General features: G+C 41.5%; 1 protein-coding gene across 9 annotated transcripts in view; it reads left to right on the top strand.

Annotated features, from left to right (window-relative positions):
- Window positions 1-24969, top strand: part of ARMC9 (armadillo repeat containing 9) — a 150412-nt gene that overhangs the window by 74043 nt on the left and 51400 nt on the right. For all 9 annotated transcript variants that reach the window (XR_009055082.1, XR_009055080.1, XR_009055083.1 and 6 more), the window contains 2 exons: window positions 2087-2177; window positions 6496-6551. Coding sequence is in view for 5 of the 9 variants with exons in the window: in XM_057745323.1 (XP_057601306.1) it covers window positions 2087-2177; window positions 6496-6551 (147 nt within the window). In the remaining 4 variants the exon portion in view is untranslated. The remainder of the gene's footprint in view (window positions 1-2086; window positions 2178-6495; window positions 6552-24969) is intronic.

Raw genomic sequence — 24969 nt, 5'->3', positions numbered from 1 at the left:
AAATAATACACAATGTGACTTTATAATTATTTTGATTGAAAAAGAATGATGGCCGTTTAAAAAGAGGTTCTATTTGTTCATTTACTTCTCTGTACAGTTTCACTTTTCAAAGACCGTTTTTGGCCCTAAAATCCAGAAGGCAGTGTATAAATATAGGGAGAACATCTTGAGAAGGAAAAATGGAGTTGGTGGAATCAGGCTTCCTGACTTCAAACTATACTACAAGGCCATAGTGATCAAGACAGTATGGTACTGGCACAAAAATAGAAAGGAAGATCAATGGAATAGAATAGAGAACTCAGAAGTAAGCCCAAACACATATGGGCACCTTATCTTTGACAAAGGAGGCACGAGTATACAATGGAAAAAAGACAGCCTCTTCAATAAGTGGTGCTGGGAAAATTGGACAGCAACATGTCAAAGAATGAAATTAGAACACTTCCTAACACCATACACAAAAATAAACTCCAAATGGATGAAAGACCTACATGTAAGGCCAGACACTATAAAACTCCTAGAGGAAAACATAGGCAGAACACTCTTTGACATACATCAAAGCAACATCCTTTTTGACCCACCTCCTAGAATCATGGAAATAAAATCAAGAATCAACGAATGGGACCTCATGAAACTTAAAAGCTTTTGCACAGCAAAAGAAACCATAAACAAGACTAAAAGGCAACCCTCAGAATGGGAAAAAATAATTGCCTATGAAACAACGGACAAAGGATTAACCTCCAAAATATACAAGCAGCTCATGCAGCTTCATACCAAAAAAGCAAATAACCCAATCCACAAATGGGCAGAAGACCTAAATAGACATTTCTCCAAAGAAGACATACAGATGGCCAACACACACATGAAAAGATGCTCAACATCACTCATCATCAGAGAAATGCAAGTCAAAGCCACAATGAGGTATCACCTCACACCAATCAGAATGGCCATCATCACAAAGTCTGGAAACAACAAATGTTGGAGAGGGTGTGGAGAAAAGGGAACTCTCCTGCATTGTTGGTGGGAATGTAAGTTGGTATAGCCACTATGGAAAACAATTTGGAGGTTCCTTAAAAAACTACAAATAGAACTACCATATGATCCAGTAATCCCACTCCTGGGCATATACCCAAAGAAAACCATAATCCCAAAAGAAACTTGTACCATAATGTTTATTGCAGCACTCTTTACAATAGCCAGGACATGGAAGCAACCTAAATGCCCATCAACAAATGAATGGATACAGAAGATGTGGCATATATATACAATGGAATATTACTCAGCTATAAAAAGGGATGAGATGGAGCTATATGTAATGAGGTGGATAGAACTACAATCTGTCATACAGAGTGAAGTAAGTCAGAAAGAGAAGGACAAATATTGTATGCTAACTCACATATACGGAATCTAAAAATGGTACTGATGAACTCAGTGACAAGAACAAGGAAGCAGATACAGAGAATGGACTGGAGAACTCGAGGTATGGGAGGGGGCGGGGGGTGAAGGGGAAACTGAGAAGAAGCGAGAGAGTAGCACAGACACATATATACTACCAACTGTAAAATAGTCAGTGGGAAGTTGTATAACAAAGGGAGTCCAACTCGAGGATGGAAGATGCCTTAGAGGACTGGGGCAGGGAGGGTGGGGGGGACTCGAGGGGGGGGCGTCAAGGAAGGGAGGGAATATGGGGATATGTGTATAAAAACAGTTGATTGAACCTGGTGTACCCCCCCCCCAAAAAAAAAAAAAAAATATAGGGAGAACACAGGAAAGAAACCACCTCCCAAAACAACCTATTGCCAAAACTAAAAGGAATACTTATGCAGTAAAATTTTACAATAGTTTTTAAAAAATAAATGTGTTATAATTAGGTCAGATAGTCAACCATGAATAAAATAATTTCATTGTGAATTGTAAAAACAACAAAAAGAATGTTTAGAACTGAGCAGAGGATTTTTTTTTATTGTGCGTATCCCTTCCTGAAAAAAAAAGGGGGGGATTTTTTTTTTGATTAGGTGAAACTACTCCATTGAAGAGTAGTTTCCCCCAAAACTGAAATGTTAACACTTATTCTCTCCAATGCTTCTAGGGAATGGAAGACATCCTTCGCTGCTTCATCAAAGAAGGCAGTGCTGAAATGATCCGCCAGATCGAATTTATCATCAAGCAGCTTAATTCAGGTCCGTTTCATGCAAGAATCTATTATGTATCTTTTGAATCTTTCGCATATGCTAGAAAGACACATGGGCTTTCTTAGAGGGGCTTGTCATATTTTAGAATTCATTCAAGACGCCTTAAGGAAGGTGGGAAGACCCAAGTAAACCCAAAATTCAGCCAGGTAGTCAAGGCTACTTTGTCCCAAGATCAACAGTCTCTCATCACGCTTTTGGCTTATAGTCAACAAAAAGAATTCAAAAGCAATTGCAGACACCCTTCTGTAACCGGAAGTTCTCTTTATGTGGGCCTCCCCCTCCTATTATTTGCCCCAGCCCATTAGGGCGGCTGCCCCAGGGTCTGAGGGTCAGATAATGAAAACAGATGCCAGTCTTTCTGGCACTACCATGGAAAATGCCCTCATCCTCCCGCATTCATTCATCCCAGAAAAATCCATGTTGGGAGAATGTGATCCCCTTTCTTCCATTTCCGTGACCACCCACATCCCATAAGAAGCAGAAAAGGAAAGGGAAGGAAGCCTTGGATGAGACCGGGTGGTGGGGAAGCTCTTAGCTCTTTCTGTGGCCTCCTGATTGCAACTTGTACGCTTGCCAAAGGCACCTGGCACTGCCAGCATGCAGCGCCAGGTTTGTCCCTTACATCTCTCTCCATGACCTCATCCACATCCCTGGAAGTCCAAGTGCACAGATCCTGTTCCTCACACGAGCAAAGGTGAAAAATGAATTGCCTGATCTCTACTCTAATCCCAGGGCAAAGCTTGGCCAAGGCCAAGCAAAAGGGAGATGCCCAAAGCCCTTCACTGGAAGAAGCCCAAGGTGGCTCTCCCAACTCCCAGTGCACAGCCGGGGCTGCCCACAGGAGTCACCTGGGGAGATCTGAAAACCCCCAAGGCAGCACCCCATGCCAGTTAAATCAGAATCTCTGGGGGAGCCCCAGGTGTGAATAATATTTAAAACTCCCAAGCAATTCCAGTGCGCCTCCAAGGTGGCACAGCCCTGCCTCTGATGGACACAGAAACGAGGAGGCAGAAGGAGGTTAGAGGGCTCGCCGTCAACAGGGGGTGGCCGGGAGGGCAGCAGCGACGTTAAACCCGGGCTGTCTTCAGGCTGGGGGCCCATTTCCATCTGAACATCCTCCCCTTTGGTTTTTGTGGAGCAAGTATAATTCATCCCAGATTCAGGTGGACAAGGAACAGAACTGTATTTTCTGCAGCAGCTTCATTTCTGACTTTGTACTTCTATTCTGCTAGGCAAGAATAGTGGAAAAAATAATAAAACGAAATAGCACCTAACCTCAGTCCTGGCCGAGGTTACTCCCTAACCTTCTCTGGGCAGGCCACAGTTTGGGGGGACGGGGGGATGCTGGGAAGAGTTGTTGCCTATCTGCTCTGTGGTCACTAGCTGTGCTGAGGCCTCCCTCCCGGGCCAGGGGTCCTCTGCAGCGTCAGGGTCAGGTTTGGGTTGGGAACCTTCTCAAGGCTGACTCTGTTTCAGTCAGTCTTTCATACTTACCTCTATTTCTTTGTCAGTCTTCCCTCCTCCCAGGCAGCCAGGAAGCAGGGGGCCTTGTCTCTCTGGCCAAAAGCATCTCTTCCTCTTACATAAAGCTGGCCCTTGGATCAGCTTGCTAATGAATGTGAGGAGGAGGGGTCAGTCTACATGTCTGTAAGGGATGCGTTTTGACAAGAAGTTATTGTGGACAGAGCTAGGGCCTTACAACCTTGAGTATTCAGGACAGACTTGGGCCCTACCTGCTCAGCTCTGGAAGTTCTAGTTTAAATAGAGTGCCTAGAGTAATTGTTTTTTGGTTTTTTTCTTTGGCCACACCGTGTAGCTTGTGGGATCTTAGTTCCCCAACCAGGGATTGAACGTGCGCCCTCGGCGGTGAAAGCACTGAGTCCTAACCACTGGACCACCAGGGAATTCCCTGCAGTAGTTCTTTTTCCTTTGAAGCATAGAAGCTGTTCTGTATGCATAGGACAGTGGCAGGACCCCAGAGATGATTACCCAAGAGTCTGCTACTTTGAAGCAAAATTGAACATTTGGGTGGAGGACCAGACACACGCACAAATACCTTAGGATGCCTGTTGTCAGCATCAAGTCCAAATGAATCTGCAGGCATCGTGCTGAAACCTAGAGGAGGGAGAGCTGGAGAGTTTGCGTCCAGTCTTCATCCCCAAGGGGAAGTTAATAGCAGAGAGTGAACTATGAGTCATTTACTAGTTTAACATGTGAAACGGTGTTGCCACAATCTTTTATTAGAGTATTGAGGTTCTCGTTTTACTTTACTGAACATGAAAACATGTATATGGGTTTTCGTGCATTCAAGCCCACCTCAGTCCTCTAGCACTCTTTCTCATGGAGTTCAAGGTCAAGTACAAAAATTCCAATGTATTTTAGGACTCTAACCCCACAGTGGGGTGAAGCCTAAGGGAATGTGATGTGACCAGCCAGCAGCAGGGGGGTTTGAACATGGCTCTGGCACTCAGCACGGGGGACCAACAGATACCAGCCGGTCACCAAAGACAGGACAGGGAGACCTAACGGGTCACTGAGTAGAGCAAGGCAGAGCCAGCTTTACCAGTAGGGCCCACAGGAAAGAAGGGATACTGGTAACTTGAGCACCATGCCCTATAATTGGAGTGAAGGCCACAGCCCAGGGAGCAGTGTGGGGGGCAGGGCTTATGTCCCCATCATCCTAGAGAGAAGCAGCTGAGGCTTGTGAGGAACTTGAGTTTGCAGGACTGGGTTGTTCCGAAAGTAGGTTGAGTCTGAGCCCACAGGCTCGGGAGAGGAGTGTGGCTGGACTACCCTGTGGCCTCATGAGATAGCTAAGATTAAAAAAAAAAAAAAAAAAGGAATTTCCATATTTGAAGAAGAAAGATTTATAATTGAGAAATATAGCAGCATCACCATTTTGAAAGCCACTTACCAAAGGTGGGAAGGAACAGTGCTGTTCAGGGGCTGGGAGGGCATAGAAGTTGGGTAATTAAGCTTCAGCCCAGATGTAGGTGATACAGCATCCTTCTGTCTGCAGAGTAGCTTCCATGACAATGGCACAGCCCACGGTAGGTGTGCGAGCCCTGTGAGTGTCCTGCTGGCTTCGGTCCAGCCAAGTCAGTGGAGTCCTTCCCTTTAGAATGAGGGCTGCGTTGAGGATGACGGGAGTCCTGGGGTTTCTATGGATTCCCTTCTAGGAAATGGTTTTGGGGTTTGGTTAAGTCTAGGTGCATCTGCCGCCTCCCTGAGTGTGCTGGGCAGTCTCCTCAAGAATGGCCTTATGTTCCTTCTTTCCTCCTATTTCCTGTTTAATTTCATTTCCTCTTCTCTCAGGCTTTCTTTACTTTCATGTCATCTGTTCAAGAAATGAGTGATAATAAAGAAGATGCGGAAGGGTTATAGGGCTGAGGAGGTCAGGTGCTCTGTTTCCGGGGACTCACAGGCCAGTACGGTGGGTGAGAAAGTCATAGCCATTCATTCATTCGTCACAAGGGATAGGGAATGGTGAAACATGGGCTGTAGGTGGATTTTCACATGACAAGTGAGAGGGAGGTGACTGCTCGGCGAGGGATCGGGGAAGGAAGAGGAAAAAGTAACCAGCTTCTACATAATGCCTGCTGTGGGCCAGGTGGTTTAGTTCTGGTTTGTTGTAAAATCCCCCAACAACCCTAGGAAGTAGGAGGTCTGGTACCAATTTTACAGGTGAAGAAACAGAGGCTTATTCTTTCTCTGACTCCATTGTGCTACTAATTTATTCCTCTCTTGTAAACTCTTGTAAGATCTAGCAATGAACCACAGGAGCCTTCAGGAACTCTGCCTGCCGTGATCACTACCCCAGCCTCTGTGGAAAAATCATGGGATTTAGAAATAGACTTTGTTTGAATCTCGACTCTCAGTTGCTGGCAATGTGACCATAAAAAGGTCCTTTATCTTCTGTGCCTCTGTTTGCTAACTGCTATAAAATGGGGCTAAAAGTCAACAAACTCTTACTGAGGATTAAGTGAAATAACACATGTGACACTATCTAGTGCAATGCTTAGCAATAATACTAGTTTACTTTCTTTCCCCTAAATTACTCTCAAATGATATGTTGGCTTTTAATTTTTCTCATGCTACTACTGTGTTCTAATAAAAATGGAGAGAGATACCTAAAATTGCTCAGGATGATATCAAACTATGGCTGAAATGGTACCAGGAGCACAACTGTTTTGCTGTATGCTAACTCTCACTGGGGTGTTTACAGGTCTCTGCAGCAGCTAAAGGATTTTGTTGACTGAGGCTCCCAACAGTGGTTGCAGTTATTCATTGATTTTTCTCTTTGTAGAAGAGCTACTGGACGGTGTTCTTGAATCTGATGATGATGAAGAGGAAGGTGATGAAGTAAGTTGGAGGCTCTTGACACCACATAGAAAACTGGGGCCAACTACTCTGAGTCTCTTCCTTGCCTTGAAAAGTTAGTCCAGAAACGGAGATCTCAGTCCCTGCTGTGTTACTTCTCACAATCCTGTGGGTGAGCTAGAGCTCAGCTGGGTGGTTTTCTGCTGGTCTGTCTTGGGGTGTCATGTGGCCGTTCACATCTGAGCTGGCATCGTGTCCTCCACAGCCCCTCTCCACGTGGCCTCTAATCACTCAGTGGTCCAGCCTGGACGTCCTTACTGGTTGGGGGCTGGGCTCCAAGGGGAAAGAGGGGAAAGCTTGCAGTGCTCGTGTGGGCTCAGCAGTCTCAGAACATCACTTCCGCCGCGTTCTGCTCGGGGCACATGGCAAGACCAGCCTAAACTGGGGGGGGGGGGCGGGGGGCAGTTAGACTCCACCCACACGAGGGTGCAGGGTGGGAGGACTTGTGGGTGGTGTGTCTGGAGACTGTCGGTGGCACCTTGGTGGGTTCGCTGCAGGCAGCACGGAGATGCCACAGTCTGTGGCACTTGGGTTGATGAGAGGTTGAAAGATGACAGGTCTTCAGCCAAGTTTTTTGCTCTGAAGGGGCGTGAGCCTCCCCTGTCTACATCGTGGATATGAACGTTGGGCCTGGAGGCTCTGGGGGAGGATCTCCAGGGTGAGAGTCTGGGGCTTGGTTCAGAGCTGGCAGAACCAACCACTTTACCCTGTCGTTTGCATTCCTTTGGTGTGGGTTTCCTCAGCTGTGAAAAATCTGCTTATCTGGTTTTTTAGAGCGTGAAGTTTCAGACGGAGACTGAGTGAGTCTTGTGAAGTGGGGTAGAGAGGGGTGACTCATGGGCTGCGGGTAGATTTTCACACGACAAGCTTTTTCATTATTTTTCTTTCAGACCTAAAAACCCATACATGCTGTCCTCTCTCTCGTTCTCTGTGGTAATAGGTGATTTGCATTCCTTCTATTTTGTGGGGAGCATTTATTCCTGAAGTGCATACTGGAAGATGTGTTGTTATTTGGAGTTGTGGTCTGTCCATCTAAAAGGGTGTAGAAGCCAGGTTTTTGTTCATTGATGGCATCAGTTGGGGGAGATAGTTCATTTAAGAGTTCTCCCCACCAACGAGGAGGACAGCTCCACCAACCAGGTGAGTGAGTGTCCCACTGCAGAAGCCTCCCGTCTGCTGTTTTCCTAATGGGCCGTAGGTGGCGCCAGCGAGTGCTCCTGCTCCCTGCAGTTCTGGACCAACGCTGGGCATCCTGGCCCAGCACCTTCTCCAGACCCCTTCCTTCACAAAGATGGATCCAGAGAAGGGAGGAGCCCAGCCTAAGGTCACACAGGATTGGTGGCAGTAAAATCTGGTTTAGAAAGGGGATCAGCAGACTTTCTCTGTAAAGAGGAAGCTAGTAAATATTTTAGGCTTTGCAAGCCACACAGTCAGTTTCATCCACTCAGATCCACCATCATAACACAGAGTAGCAGCCAGGAACAATACTTAGATGGTTGTACATGACTGTTCCCGTAAAACTTTTTTTTATGCGTCCAAAAGTTTGAATTTCATATGATTTTTGAGTCATTAACTTTTTTTTCAAATATTTAAAAATGTAAAAATCATTCCTAGTTTACTGGCCTTACAACAACAGGCACCTTGGCCCAGAGGCCATCATTTGCCAACCCTGGAGAGAACCCAGCTCCCTGACTCACTAAGGCTTCTCAGGACCGTGAAAAGACACCACCTGTGTGCCTGGTCCTTCAGCACTGTTTTATATTATATTTTGAGTTTGTATCTTAATTATTTAATTCCAGTAACTTTTTGTCCAAAAAAAGCTCTCCTCAAGATCTGGTTTTTTTCCTCAGTCTGTTTTCCCTTTGGGGTTGTTTTGTTTTATTGCTATCAACCCCTTTGTTTTTGTACTGCAAGGGAAAATTCATCTGGTTCAACTGTTCTGTTAGTGATGGGAATTCACCTTCTGGAAATTTCTCTGTGGAAGTCATAGTAGACTACAACTGCAGTTATAGTTTACTGTAAATGAAGGAATATAGACAGCTTTTAATTTCCTGGACTTTTTGCTACTCTGTGCGGATTTTTATTTTAAGAAGCTAGTGTTTGAAAATATTTGTTGTGATAGCTAGAATTTTCAGAAGATTCTCAAAAGGGTTTAGTTGGAAAGTTATAAGGAAAGGACCTGTCATTCGGGGCCAAAACTTGACTCTCTGTAATGAGCTTACGTCAGCAGATTCTGGGCTCTCCCTCCCTGGTGGTCCTGACCCGCGCTATGAAGAATTAGCCTGAATGACCTGGGGAGGAGTGAGCACGTCTGTACTTTACTCAGCTCTCCGCAAGGCCAGGTGTTACTTTTTTTTTTTTTTATTTATAATTTTTTTGGGGGGGTACACCAAGTTCAATCATCTGTTTTTATACACATATCCCCGTATTCCCTCCCTCCCATGACTCCCCCCCCACCCTCCCTCGAGTCCCCCCCACCCTCCCCGTCCCAGTCCTCTAAGGCATCTTCCATCCTCGAGTTGAACTCCCTTTGTTATACAACAACTTCCCACTGACTATCTATTTTACAGTTGGTAGTATATATATGTCTGTGCTACTCTCTCGCTTCGTCTCAGCTTCCCCTTCACCCCCCCGCCCCCTCCCAAACCTTGAGTTCTCCAGTCCATTCTCTGCATCTGCGTCCTTGTTCTTGTCACTGAGTTCATCAGTACCATTTTTAGATTCCGTATATGTGAGTTAGCATACAATATTTGTCCTTCTCTTTCTGACTTACTTCACTCTGTATGACAGACTGTACAGGTGTTACTTTTTAAATTGGGAGTGGGGAGAAAGTAAAATGCTTAGACTACAGGAAAATCTCCAAAAAGCATTTGTGCAAGTCGCACTGTTGTTGGAACATGACTGTCACTTCCCAAGGTGACGACTTTGAAGGAGACAGCAAAATTATTTAAACCCAAAACAGATAATGATGCCACTGTTTTCTGTTAGCTGTGTAGTGCCTCTAAAATGGCTCTAGGAGGGGCCGGAGGCCAGGGTGAATTATGGGTGCCTTGCCTTATGTTGAGCTGAAATCTGTGCACTTGCAACTTCGGCCACTGGTCCTGCTCTGCTGGAGACTGTCAAGGATCCCCACATGCAAAATCTGATTTTTCTCTCAAATTTCTAAAAGTGTAATGACTTGTCCTGATGTAGTAACATTTAGTTATGTCTGAACGTATATAAATTTACATACCAACATAAAAAATTTTTAACTAGGGTTAATTTTTTTCCGACTTATAGACTGTCCAGGATATAACATCAAATGGAAAAAGGAAATTGCATAGTAACATGAGCAGTATGAGTCAGTTTCAGAAAAAAAAACTTATAAACGCACATCCTGATGAATTATATACCTGCTTATATATACATAGCAGAAAGGTGTGGAAAGTTACACCCTCTTTGTTGACACTGGAAATTCCCAGGGAGAGGGATGGGGATGAGGGAGTGTGGATGAGGGGTGAAGAGAGGCCTTGACCAGCAGGGCCCAGAGCTGCAGACTCACTATGTGAGGTGAGACGTGAGAAGGGCACACTGGATTTAGTAGATGGAGGTTAGCTGCTTGAGTGTTTTTGAAGACTAATGGGGCAAAAGCCAAACTGAGTAGTTGTGGAGCAGGTGGGAAGTAAGAGAATGGAGCTAATGAGTACATACAGCTCTTCCCACAGGTTTGGTTATGAGCAGGGGAAGAGAGTTGGGTGGTGGCTAATAGGGCATTTTTGTTTTGTTTTCATTTGGGAGATACTTAAGCATGTAAAAATGCTGTTGGGAAGGATCCAGTTGAGAGGGAAAGGTTGAACATTCAAAGCAGGAAGAGAGAGAGGATGGCATCAGTAAGACAGGTGTTTTCATTATTTTCTGAAGTGCTTCTTATACTCTTCTTGGCCCATTTAAAGCTCCAGGGTGGGGGTGGGGGTGTGCAACCGCCGTCAGATAAGCTTGGACAGTGTATAAGACAGGACGGGCAAGTAACAGCTATAATTTAAGGGCTCCAGTGCCGCTTACCTGGTGCTTTGAAGAAGTGTGTTATTATCTCATGCAATTTATTTTTATATTAAACATACATAATATGTTCCCAAAGGGTTAATGGTGAATCACAAGGAGACCTGATTCCAATATTCTCACCACAAATGCCTCACGTTTTCTTATAGTTTGAGGCGAGTTTCCGTGTGTCTTGCTCATAAGTGGCTTTGTAAGTGGAGATGAAAGGCCTTTCTGTGCTATTCCAGAAGATTGATTTTAAGACAAATATTCTCCCCTCTTAACAAAACAGGTTTAAAGGCTAGGTTAGATCAGCCGTGGACATTTACTTGCTGGTTGCCATGAAAGTGACAGTCATGTGCTTGGCAGTTCCTTTCTCTAGAGGCTTCTCAAATCTAAGAGCCATTCACTTGCTTATTCAACAAATATTTGAGGGCCTTAAAATAACATTATTCTAGGAAATAATGAGGAAGGGATCCAAAAGAAATTGAAAAGAGTATATGTAGTTTAAAACACCTCCGAGAGTTTAAAATCTAGATAGGTGAGGTAATAAGGACCCTGATAACACCTTGTGTAGCATCACCACATGCCAGGCACTGTTCTAGGCACCTTACGTGTACGATTCACTCATTTACTCCTCACAACAACTTGGTGATAGGTACTGTTATTGTTCCATTTCACAGATGGGGAAACAGAAAATATGTCACTTCCGAGTCACACAGCTAATAAGTAAGTGAAGCAGCCAGGAATCAAACACATGTGGTCTGACTTAGTCCACACTGTTAACCACTACACTGTTTTGTCTCGTGTGAGACAGATATAAACAGTTAGCAAATAATAGAAAATAAATATGCTCATAGGTCCATGAATGTATAGAAACAGGAAGTGTTGCAGAAATTCCAAGTACTCAGAGAAGACTGGAAAGTGGCTGTTTCGGCAGGACTTTGCCCCACCGAGGGTGAAAGGTGAATGGAATGGATTGCTGAAGAGAAGGATTTGGTCAAGAAAACAGGAAAGGAATCTTCTAGGAGAGAAGGCATGAGCTTTGTCCTTTGCTTTCGCCAGCCCACAGCAACACCCTCAAAAAACCCGTATTAACAACCTAGTATGTGTATATGCTTTTGTATTTTGTAATAAGATACACACAGAAAGTACACACATATATGTACACATATGCATGTATGTTTTTGTCAATATTTGTTTTACAAAATGAGATAGCACACAGATACAAACACACACATCCTCAGCGTTGCCTTTTTCCCTTGTTAATATCTTCTGGAAATCCCTCTAAGTCAGCCTGCATGAGCAATTGATTCTTTTCAATGCTGTGAATGTGCAGTTTTCCCGATTTTTGCTACTTCAAACAATGCTACCATAACCATTTTTGTAAATATATCCTTATTTAGCCCATGTAAATATCCTTTATTTACATGGGCTTCTGTTGCTGGGCTGAAGTGTATGTGTGTTTTAATTGTAATATATTTTTCTAGATTGCCTTTTAGAAAGGCTGTTATAATTCAGATTTCACTATCAGAGCAGAAGAAAAGTCTTTCCCTCCATCTCCACCAACAATAGTATTATTACTCTTTTTATTTTTGCCAGTCTAATGGTGGTAAAGTGCTATCTCATTATTTTAATTTTACATCTCCTTTGAGTAGTGAGTTTGAGTTTATGTTTGTTTGATTGGATATTTGGATTTGCCCTGTAATTCCCATTCCTATCCTTTCTCTATTTTTAAAATTGTGTTTGTCTTTCCATGTCAGTTCATATGCATTCTCTGTTTATTATAGATATTGATCCTTTTTAATTAATTGCAAATATTTTAAAGATGTATCTTTTATTTGTTGACATTTTTATAACTTCTTTTGTTATAAATCTTTAAAAAATTTTAAAGATAAATATCTTGACTTTTCTTTTATACCCTCTGAGTTTTCTATTCTGATTAAGGTTTCCCTTAACCCTAAATTTTACATGTAGTCTCTATATTTTCTTCTAAGATTTTTTTTTCATCTAAAATTTAATTATTAAATATTTTATACATGTAAAAAAATATATAATGTTTATGTTCTCCCTATGCACTGTTAGTGGAAATGTAAATTGGTGCAGCCACTATGGAAAACAGAATAGAGGTTCCTCAAGAAATTAAAAATAGAACTACCATATGATCCAGCAATCCCGCTTCTGGGTATATATCCAAAGGAAATAAAATAATTATCTTAAGAGATATCTTTATTCCCATGTTCACTGAAGCATTATTCACTATATCCAAGGTATTGAAAAAACCTAAGCTATTGACAGATGACTAGATAAAGAAAATGTGGTATTATAGGTGTGTGTATTATATATTTCTTTAATAGAATATTATTCAGCTTTAAAAAAGGAGGAAATCCTGCTATTTGTAATAACACGGATGAATTCAACCTGCAGAACATCATGCTAAGTGAAATAAGCCAGACAAAGAAAGACAAATACTGTACTTCATTCTGTCACTTATATGGGGAATCTAAAAGAAAGAAAGAGAGCGAGAGAAAGAAAGAATGAAAGAGAAAGGAAGGGAGGGAGGGAGGAAGTAAGGAAGGAAGGAAGAGGCAAACTCATAGAAACAAAGAACGGAATAATTGTTGCCAGGGGCTGGGGACCATGGGGGGAATGCGGAGTAGTTGGTAAAAGATATAAACTCTCAGTTGTAAGAAGAATAATGTCTGAGAATCTAATGTATAACATGGTGATTATTGTTGATAGCACTGTATTGTATAATTGAAATTCCCTGAAAGAAGAATTTAAGTTTTCTCACCAAAAAAAAAGGATAGGTAAATATCCTATCCTGAGGTGATGGATATGTTAATTAAGTTTGTATGGGATTTCTTTTACAATGTATACATATATCAAATAATTACATTGCACACTTTGAATATATTGCAATTTTATTTGTCAATTTTACCTCAATAAAGCTAAAAAAAATACTCCACAGTAAACCAAACCCACAAAAAAAAAAAAAAAAAAGTATTTTATACATGTAAAAAAAAATATAATGTTTATGTTCTCAAATTTTTGGTGTCAGGCATTTTTATACTCTTAAAATTATTGAATATTGCAAAGAGCTTTTGCTTATGTGGTTTTTGCCTATCAATGTTTGCTAAGTTAGAATTTAAAACTGATAAAATGTATTTATTAATTTTAAAATGGCAATAATAGGAAATTTCCTGGTGGTCCAGTGGTTAGGACTCGGCGCTTTCACTGCTGGGGCCCAGGTTCAATCCTGGTCAGGGAACTAAGATTCCACAAGCCTCAAGGTACAGACAAAAAAACAGAAATAAAATAAAATGACAATCATAAACCCATTACATGTTAATGTAAATAAAATATTTTTTTAAAAAAGAATTATTTTCCAAAACGAACAAGAAAACACTATTAAGAAGAGTAGCATTGTATTTTATTTTTATGTATCTATTTAATGTCTGAATTATGAAATAGTTGGGTTCTCAAATCCACCTCTGGATTCTATCTGTTGCAAAATGTTGTTTTGATTGAAGGATATAAAGAAAATTAAGCCTCATACATTTATGTGGTTGAAATTGTTGGAGTATTTTAATAGCCTTTTGGAATAGAAATACTTTTCTTTGATACTACTTCAAAACTAGACAAGTGATAGTTTATTAAAGGCTAGTTGTAATGTGGAATCAGAAACTATATCAATAAACTTTTTTATTCCGTTAATTAAAATCTAGTCATCTATTTTGCATTTCGTTTATCTTATTTTCTGATTGCTCATTGGAGTGTATAGAAATACAATTAACTGTATATTTTGATCTTGTTGTATCCTACAGCCTTACTGAACTCATTTATTAGCTCTAAAAATTTTTGTCTCTTTGTTTTGTGTTGTGATGGATTCCTTAGGATTTTCTGTATAGAACACCATGTCATCTGCGAATAGAGATAATTTGACTTCTACCTTTCCAATCTAGATGTCTTTTACATCCTTTTCTTGCCTAATTGCCCTGGCTAGAATTTCCAGTACAATTTTGAATAGAAGTGGTGAGAGTGGACCCTTTGTCTTTTCCTGATCTTAGTGGGAACATTTTCTGTCTCTCACTGTCCAGTATGATGTTCACTGTGGGTTCTTCATAGATGCTCATTATCAGTTTGAGAAAGTTCCCTTCTTTTCTAGCTTTGTTAAGTGTTGAATTTTGTCAAATGCCTTTTCTATATCAATTAAGATGATCATGTATGTTGAGGGGGGTGTCTTTCATACTATTAATATGGTGTATTATGTTGACTGGTTTTCATATGGTAAACCACCCTTGAACTTCTGAGGTAAATCCTGCTTCTTCATTATTTATAAGCCTTTCATATGTTGCTGGATTTGGTTTGCAAGCATTTTGTTGAGGATTTATGTATCTATATTCACAATAGATTGCAGTCTGTAGTTTGACTTCTCTTGTGATAGCCTTGTCTAGTTTTGATATCAGGGTAATATTGGCCTCATAATATGAGTTGGGAAGTGTTCTCTCCTCTTCAATTTTTGGAAGAGTTTGTGAAGGGTTGATGTTAATTCTTCTTTAAATGTTTGATAGAATTTACCAGTGCTGCCTTCTGGACCTGGGCTTTTCTTTATGGGAAGTTTTGGTTTTGGTTTTGGTTTGTTTTCTTCTAATTTGATCTTTTTACTCATATGTCTATTGATATTTTTTATTTCTTCTTGAGCCAATTTCTATAATTTGTGTCCTTCTAGGAATCTGTCCATTTCATCTAAGGCATCAATTTGTAGGTGTACAGTTGTTCATAGTATTTCCTTATGATCCTTTTTATTTCTGTAAGGTAAGTAGTATTCCACCTTTCATTCCTGATTTTACTAATCTGAGTCTTATTTTTCTTTGTCAGTGCTATGGACTGAATTGTGTCCCCTCAAATTCACGTATTGAAGCCCTAACCCTCACTGTGGCTTTATTTACAGACAGGGCCTATAAGGAGGTAATTAAGGTTAAATGAAATCATAAGGGTGGAATCCTGATCTGATAGAATTAATATCCTTATAAGAAGAGACACTACAGAGCACTCTCTCTCTGTCACCACCATGTGAGGACACAGAGAGTAAGCAGCTGTCTGCAAGCCAAGAGGAGAGCCCTCATCAGGAAGTGAATCAGCCTGCACCTTGATCTTGGACTTCTCAGCCTCCAGAACTATGAGAAATCAATTTCTGTTGGTTAAGCCACTCAGTCTGTGGTATTTTATGATGGCGGCCCAAGCTGACTAATACCGTCAATCTAGTGAAAGGTTTGTCAGTTCTGTTGACCTCTACAAGAACCAACTTTTGTTTTTGTTGATTTTTCTCTATTGTTTTTCTGTTCTATATTTCATTTATCTCTGCTCTGATCATCAGTATTTCCTTCTTTCTGCTCTTCTTTTTCTGGTTTCTTAAGGTATAAAGCTAGCTTATTGATTTGAGATCTTTCTTCTTTTTTAATGTAGGCATCAAGAGCATTAAATATATACAGCTATAAATTTCCCTCTGAGTACTGCTTTTACTGCATCCCATAAGTTTTAGAAGGTTGTGTTTTCATTCACCTCAAAATATTTTTTACTTTTTCTTGTGATTTCTTCACCCATTGATTATTTAAGAGTGCGTTTTCAACAAAGCCTATGAGGACAATGCTGTTGACGCTAAGCGAACTCTCGGGTTAAATAAAGACAAATTCTATGAGAGGGGTTTCCAGGAAATTGCCACACAGGTCAGATAATGACAGTAGTTTGAGAATGGGGCCTTTGGGGTGCTCAGAACCTGTCTGCTCACTCCAGTGACTGCTTGGATGCTGGTTTTCACTTTGATTGCACACTTTGTGGTTTTCAGGGAGCTGGGGAGAGAATGAAAGGAATAGGGCAAATGCTACAACATTTGCTGTTCTTATTGAGACCCAGTTTTTTTATTGAATAAACACTCCTCAGATTGGTTAATTTTCAAAGTTCTGAAGAAATTGATTTTGACAATTTTTGCCAGTGTTCTTACTTTTATAGAGAGTGGATTTTCAGAAGTTCTTCCTTCACAATTCCTGTTAGCATCCCACCTATTTTGCACTTTCAGTTGCTCTTTTTCCCATGCGTAATTTTGTATTTTCATGCATTGATAATTGGGAAAATAATGGTTTTGCATTTTTGCATCTCTTCCAGTTGTTGCCTTATTTTATTATAAAACATCCCTCCAAACTGCATTAGTTAATATCACCACCGATCTCATCAGAAAAGTTGTTAGGAATTGGGAAGCCATCAAGCTCACAGTAGCAGGTACAAATTTTTTAAAATTCTTGTCTTCTCTTGAGAGTTCAAGTTTTATTATTGATAACAAATACTATCAGTTGTTTTCCTTGAAGTGACCGGCTCACCTCATTAATTTTTGAGGCAATGTCTGCCAAATACCCAAGTCTGCATAACATAGTTCTTCTGTCATTCTTCTGAGTAACAGTGATATTCCTTGAAAAAAGTGCCTAGTTCAGCTTGCAACTCAAATAACCTCACAAATGCTTTCCCTCAAGATAACTACCATGTACATCTTTTGTTACACAGAATGCTAAAAAGACAGGCCATGAGAATCAAGATTTAATAAAATTAATTCCTGCTGCTTCATTGAGGACTTCTTTGAAACTCTATTATCTCTCTGTCATCTTTCATCTAAATATCTATCTACCTATCATTTTTCTATCATTCATCTTTAAGTCTGTCTGTCTGTGGTGATAGTGGAGAATACAGTGATGACTACTACAGCTTGTTAGCAATGCCCTGATTGTTGCTGTGGCACCAGTGGTTTTACCCTCTGTTGCTTTTGCACCATAAGTTCAGATATCAGGATAAACCATGAAAGTCAATAAAGGTATTCAGTGCGGTGTTTCAGCCAGCATCGCTTGTGTTTTGTTGCCAAGCACTTCCATAAAAGATCTTTAATGACTAGTTACTGTTGATACTGGATGAATACAAGCCAAATAGCAAGTCTAAGCACACCTCTGCAGATGAGATATTAACTCAGCATTCATGTTTGCAGCTTAATCTTTAATTCAACAAGCTACTGTTTCATTGGAAAGTAGCATGCTGTAATTTCTTTTGCTAACTTTCCATCCAGCAGGCATTCAATAGTATTAGCTCTACAAGGCTATTGTGTATTTTTCTTGGACCAAGGCAATATAATAACTTGCCTTTAAGGTCTTCAGTGTCTTTGTTTTTTAAATAATTGCGTTTAGGGGTGGGGATAATTTTAGATTTTCAGGAAAAAAAAAAAAAAAAACCAGTTCCTATATGCCCATAATGCAGCTTCAGTGGCTTTTTAATTTCTCGTCTAAAAAGTCATAATAAACAAATTTTCAATTTTTGACTTCTAAAGAACTCAATCACATCTATATTTAAAATATTTAAATTATTTTTCTTTAGACTCTGAACGATTGGTCTCAAAATTACACCTCAGCTGGCTTTATAATACTATTCAAATGTGTTCTGTTACATAAGACACAATAAGGTACGTTATTGACATCTATAGAACTGAGGGAAAGATAGCTTCCATCATAATTCTGTTTTTTATTTGCAGTTTTGCCCAGCCTTCCTGGATCAGATTCCTCCCTTCCATGAGTCAGAGAACTTTCTGATAAGTCAGTTTCATTTTTTTCAGCATTTTTTCATATAAATGGTGCAGCTATGGGTGGAGAAATTGAGTCCTCTGATCATTCTTTTTAAAGCCAATGATCCATCCTTAAAAATATAAGAAAAAAATTTTATAGACAAATTTTCTTTTGTCTTAAAGTGAATGATTCTTAAATTTTAAAACAGTTTTAGAGAAAACATTTTAAATAGAAAAGCTTTTGAAAAATTATAAAAATACTGTTGCAACATGAAACAGTAAGTGTACTTCTAGTCTGTTCCTGCAAAGGAGCAAGGAAAATCTTATGATTTCAAAATGAAAATTTATTGGGTGATAACGAAGTTATATCAGTTATAGTAGATATAACAAAGATAGCTAGTAAAAGCACAGTAAAAGTACTTAGGACAAACAATTATGAAAATGCACATATCTATACCCCAAACCTTAGAAATTTCTAGAAAACACAAGAATACTCAAACACACATTTTATTAACAGAGTGATATCATGTGTCACGTAACCTCCAGAAAACTCCACTGTATCATAAGAGAATGAGAGTGAAAAAGGCAAATATTATCACTACTAAAATAATCATGTATTATTTTATATTTTATAAGTAGTAATAAATATCTTGAGGCCTCTGAAGTTTCCCCAGGCCACGCTTTGCAAACCATTGGTTTACAGTTTAGTTCCGTACAGTCTTTGAGTTTGCTTATTGAAGTTTACTCCAGCTTCATAAAATAGATCAGGAGGATTTTCATCTTGTCCTAGCGGCTGGAATTAGTTTTGTTTTATGGTGTCTTATTTCTTTTGCCCTCACCCATTCCACCTGGCCCGTGGTGTATGCACACACTGTCCTGAGGAAGTGAAGCTGGTCTGTCTGGTACAGGAGGAGGTGGGGGCGGGGGGGGGGGGGGAATGTGTCTGCGGTTAACCCCCCAGGCCACTGCTGTAAACTCAGACCTAGTGACCATCTCGTGTGGTTGATGTGACACAGGAAGCCTGGGCTTTTCTTTTCTTTTCTTTTTTCTTTTTTAATCATATCTCCTAAAGCATCAATGTAGAAAGCAGAAAACTAGGTCTTATTTCTTTAAAACAATTTTTTGTATATCACTAATTTTCAGGTGGTATTCCCTTTAGATGAATTTTACGAATACAAAGCCCTGGGTCGAAACGTTAGTATCCAAAGAAAGGCCGGGCTCAGGCAGTAGAGCTGAATCAGTGGCTTTTATAAAATCCCGGTACGTTCTGACATCACTAAGGAATCACAGCAAAGCACTTGGCACAGTTCCTGGGACACTGTGAGCCCTGGGTGAGTGTCGGCCCCCCTCGTGCTTATGGTGACGGGTGTGATCATCAGTATGACCACTGTCATCAACGTGAGGCTGGCCGCGCCTGGCCGTAGAGAACACCGTAAGTGCTGGTGTTTCTGCACCTGGCGTCCCATTGTACTCTGGCTCTGGTGGAAGCATGGGTGCCACAGAGGAGCCCTAGATAAGGATATGGCCTCAAGTGTTTTACAATATAGTGTATTAATAGAAGACGTGAGCTTCCGTTAGGCTAACAGATCAGAAACCAGTTGTCTTTGAAAAGAGTTAGTTACACACAGTTCCCAAAAGGTGGGGGCACATCACATCCTGGGGTGTACGTGTCAGGTCAGTCAGGAGGCTGAGGGAGAGAAAGGAAATGTGGCCACGGGCCTTTATGGTGGTTTCCGAGGAAGGCATGGTTGGGGCAGGGTAAGATTGGCTGGTTTAACCAATTTCAGGGGGCTTTGCGGTTTAGGGGCTGTCCTGAGTTGTCTGGTACCTGGCCCTGGGGTGGTCAGGGCAGGTGGATAATGGCTCGGAGTATGAGAGCCCAGTATGCGAGGTGGATGGGGCGTGGCTCTGATTGGTTGGTTTGCATTTGAAAGGTGTGCTCCCAAGTGAGTTGTTTAATATCTCCAGGACCTGGCTCGTTCTGGGAGAGGCAGTCCTTCCATGGTCAGCCAGACCCCAGATGTCAAAGCATCAGGACAGGGGAAATAAAAGGCACGATTAATACACGAGGCTTCCACAGCCTGGCCCCACTGAACTTTCTAGCCTCATCTCCCTCTTCTCCCTGAAACTGACTCTCTAAGTAAGCAGGAGCTCCCGGGCCCTTGCGTGGCCTGAAAGCTTCCCTGCCGTTCCCCCACGTCCTTCATCCCACCGTTGCTGCCGCCTGGGTTCCAGGGCTGGGACAGTTACTGCCATCTTCACATCTGGTCATCTGGTCATAAGAGTCACAGTGATGCCTTAGGTATTCACTCCAACTGATAAAGGCCAAAGTCTTTCAAAAGGAACTTTTATTTAAAAACTAGAGGAAGAAATTTAGCGAGTAAAAGAGGTTGTTAGAACTGTTAGATTCATATCAGTTGCAGAGAAGGTGGGCGTCCAGGCTGAGGAATGGCATGAGTCAAGAGCATTGGCCAGGCACCAGCCAAGGATGGTTCACTCTGGCATCGGCTTGGGGTTATGTGAAGGCAAAGGGCGGGAGACAAAGTTGGAAAGGTGATTTGGAGCCAGGCTACAGAAAATGGAATATCTGTGAAGCCCTGAAAATTTATTTGTGAGCCTGGGAGGGGTGTGAACAGAGCTGTGCTATAGGAAGGTTGATCTGGCTTCAGTGTTCAAATTAGCAAGAGAACCAGCAAGCTTAGAATTACTTAAAAGCCAGTATCTTCTGAGGGCTTATTGCGTGCGGAACTGGGCCAAGAGCTTTACAAGCTTTCTTCTATTTGTTCTTTGTACCCCCTCTGTCAAATAGGTACTATTATGAGCCCTATTTATTGGATGAGAAAGCCAGAGTTTAGAGAGGTTCAGAAATTTGCTCAAGGTTACACGGGCAGTAATTGGTGGAACTGAGATTTAAACCCAGGCTGGTGAGGGAGCCCAACCTCCCGCTGCTGCGTGCTTCAGTGGGGATGACGCCGAACTTGGCCGATGGCTGGGAAATATTCTGCAGGGGATGCTCCTGGAGGTGGAACTGGCAGAAGTTGGTCACTAACAGGACATGTCATTAGGAACTAAAGGCTGAGGACCTTGACCCTAGATAGCTGGGAGGGTGGTGATGCCTTTAACAAAAATGGGGAACACAGGCTTGGAGATGGGGGCTATAGCATGTATGAGGGGAAATTTGATTTTATGTGGGAGGGTCATACCATTGTCTGGCTGGAACAGTCAGTTTCTGACCGGGATTCCTTCAAGTGACCTTGCATTCCACAGACAGAGAGGTGTTGAGTGCTTGGGCCATGACCTGCCTCCTTTCTCTTTGGCCACCTTTATACACAGCCTGTGAGATGGTTGACCCACCTGAAGCTGCTTTAGAGTACTTGTCCAAAGAACCAGCCACTCTCTGTGAATCACATCTGATGGGTCACCTCCTGTGGTCTGCTTCCTTGGCTGGGTGCGGATATGAGTTTAATTCCATGTTACCTAATTAGCAAAGAAACGTCTATTTATGTCTGTGTTACTTGCAGGGCCTTTCCATTATTTAATCAAGTCAATAAAGAAACCAGTGTTTCCCAGTTACGATTTTTGCTTTTTTCTGGTTCTAAATTCGTTTATTTCTATAACACGGCTCCTATGCTCTCATACCTTGGCGGGGACAAACGACCCAACAGGCTGACTCATGGCTACTGCCCTCGTTTCCACTCTGGTTTCTATGGAAATAGACATCAGATGGCTCAAAACAAGGTGAGAGCTCAGAGACACCTCATGATTCCAAGGCATTTACAGAGCCTATTTGTCCAACATATGTTTCCATAGAAACAGATGCAGAAAAGGTCAACCAGTACTCTACAATAAACTTTTTTTCTCTTATCTAATTTTTTTACAAATACCAAAGTGGTACGTGGCTTTTTCCTGTTATCACAGATTTTGGGGATAATAGTACCTTTTATGTAATGAGACATGTATGTTTCTAATTTTGACCTATTTGATAAATCCTTATACTTAAGTGCATTCTGCATTCTTTTAAAAATTTTATTTAATAAACTTGTTTCTACTTACGTAATCAAATCACTATCACTTGGCATTCAAAGATAAAACACTTAGTGTCTTAAGCCTAGGAATGTGACTGGAGAAAACATGGTGCCTGACCTGCCACCCCTCCCAACTTAAGAATTCAAGACCTCAGTGCTCCAGGTAGTAACTGAGGGCCTTGCTTGTATTACTGTCATTTGGTTGTGAGAGCTCAGGGTCTATGTGACGCAAATTAAGCCAGTTTGTATCTAAATTCTGTGCGCCATGTGTGTTATATAAAATATGGAATGTGTCTGTTATATAAAACATAGAAACAGAAGCAATTTTCTGTTAGAGCACAAAATGGGCAATGCACCGTATTCAATTTTGTAGGATAAGAAGTATGAAATGGAGGGATACTCATTAAGCTGTTGTTAGGCCTGGCTTATTCCACTTAAGCCGTGATCTGCTGCTAAGAGTAGACAGATGTAACACCTTTAAAGGGAAAAGCAGAGCAAGCTCACTTGAAATAGAAAAGAACAGAAGCAAAGTGAAGGTTAATGTTGCTCAGTGGTATGTGGGAGACGCTATGGGGAATTAGTTCTGCAACTCATATTGCCGCTGGTTGTGTGCTACTTTTTGGCATTTCTTTTGATATTACCTTTCATGATGGATTCATCTTTTTTTAGCTGCTATTTATTCACACTGCCTTTTATTCTCCACTAGTGAACTGTAAGTATCACTAGGGTAGGGACAGTGTCAGCTTTGTTCTCCAGAGCACCCCCAGCACAGCACGTGGCACACACTGGTTGTTGGACAGGGATACTGGTTGGATAGATGCTCACAGGAGCTCTGATAGTTTCTCTCTGCAGAGAAGTCCCCCAGAAGAATGGACGCAGGCAGAGTCACGGGATCCAAATGCACGCACCTGTGTGACCACCATCCTGATTACTAGAGCCTGCATCGCAGAGGCCCCACCTTGAGTTCTCGCTCTGTTGTTGACATGTATGTACATGGAATCATACAGCGTGATGCGCTCTGAGTCTGGCATGGTTGCTCAATGTTGTATTTGTGACAGTACCTGTTAGCCTTTGCTAACTGATAAAACCACCCCAAATTTTAGTGGCTTAAAAAAAAAAAGCAGTCTTTTCCTGCCAATTCCATGGGTTGACTGGGTGTGTCCTCAGTGGTGTCACCTGGACTCCCTGCAGGTGGTTGCATTTGGCTGGAGATCAGCTGGGCAGGAAGATGCAAGGTGGTCTCCCCCACAACCTCCCCCCACCCCCCCAGTCTGGTAGTTGGTGTGGATTGGCAGCAGGGCCTGCCCTCCTCCTCCAGTGAGTTTGCTGGGCATCTTCACAGCACAGTCGTTGGCAGGCTCTAAGAAGGCGAAGGCCAAAGCCACCAGGCCTCTTGGGAAGGAGTATGCTCGCTTGGCACGGGAGGAGCTGGTGTCTGTGCAACAGTCCACCACAGTGAGATGCATCTCAGAACAACCATTTTAAGATCGCCTTCATGTACAAACAAGATAACTTTGTAGTTTCACACACACATAATTGACAATAAACTAAGAAAGAAGTTCCTTCCAATTAAAGTTAGAATTTTAGGGATCTAAATTGACATTTATTACCGTCTAAACCTTACCCAATGGGAAAAGCCAGCTGCCTTTTTCAGTCTGAATCTCTTACTACACTCACCTTACCAGGGTTTAGCCTCAGCACTTAATTTCAGAAACCTTATTTTTTTTCTAACAACCAGACAGTAGTGTCATAAGGGGTAAGCGGAATATCTGTGCCAAGTCTGAGCAGAGGGCCTGATGTGTGTAGTCTGTGTTCAGTCAGCAGTAGCTTGTGTTCTCCTGCTTCACCCAAGTTGATCAAGCTTTGGGAATCTTACAAAAACTGACTCAGTGAGAATTCATCTGGTAAACAGGTATTCATTAAGCACCTGTTTTATGCCAGGGACTAGTCTATGTCCTTACTGATTTTTCTGTTTGCTTGTTCTGCCCGTTACCGAGAGAGGCATATAGAAATCTCCGATTATAATTGTAGGCTTGCCTATTTTCCTTTCAGTTCTGTCTTGCTTCATCTATTTTGGAGTTCTTTCGTTTGAATCATATATATTTGTAATTGTTATAATAAATCATCCCAGTGTTGACCCCTTTATCATTTTGAAATGTCCTCTCTGTCTCCAGTAATGTTCCCAGTATGTTTTGTCCATCTGATATATTTTTTAAAATATTTATTTATTTTATTTTGGCTATGCTGGATCTTCGTTGCAGCACGTGGACTCTTAGTTGGGATGCACGTGGGATCTAGTTTCCTGACCAGGGATCGAACCCAGGCCCCCTGCATTGGGAGTACAGAGTCTTACCCACAGACCATCAGGGAAGTCCCCTGTCTGTCTGCTATTAATACAGCCACTCCAGCTCTCTGTGCTTACTGTTCACATGGTATATCTTTTTCCATTCCTTTACTTTCAACCTATCGGTGCCTTGGAATTTCAAGTGCTTCTCTTGTAGGCAGGATATAGCCAGATTCTGCTTTTTTATCCAGTCTGACAATCTCTGCTATGATTGGAGTGTTTATTTAGGGCATTCATATTTTAAACCGTTTTACTGAGGTGTAATTTACATACCATGAACTTCATCTGTTTTAAGCATACAATTTAATGATTTTTAGTAAATTTACAGAGTTGCACTACTATCCCCACAATTCAATTTTAGAACATTTCCATCACCCCAAAAAGGTCCCTTAGGTCCTTCTGTAGTCAATCCCTGTC

This window comes from Hippopotamus amphibius, chromosome 8 (assembly GCF_030028045.1).
Source record: "Hippopotamus amphibius kiboko isolate mHipAmp2 chromosome 8, mHipAmp2.hap2, whole genome shotgun sequence".
Taxonomy (NCBI): domain Eukaryota; kingdom Metazoa; phylum Chordata; class Mammalia; order Artiodactyla; family Hippopotamidae; genus Hippopotamus; species Hippopotamus amphibius.
Note: the sequence above shows the minus strand (reverse complement) of the source record. Positions and strands in the feature narration are given on the sequence as shown.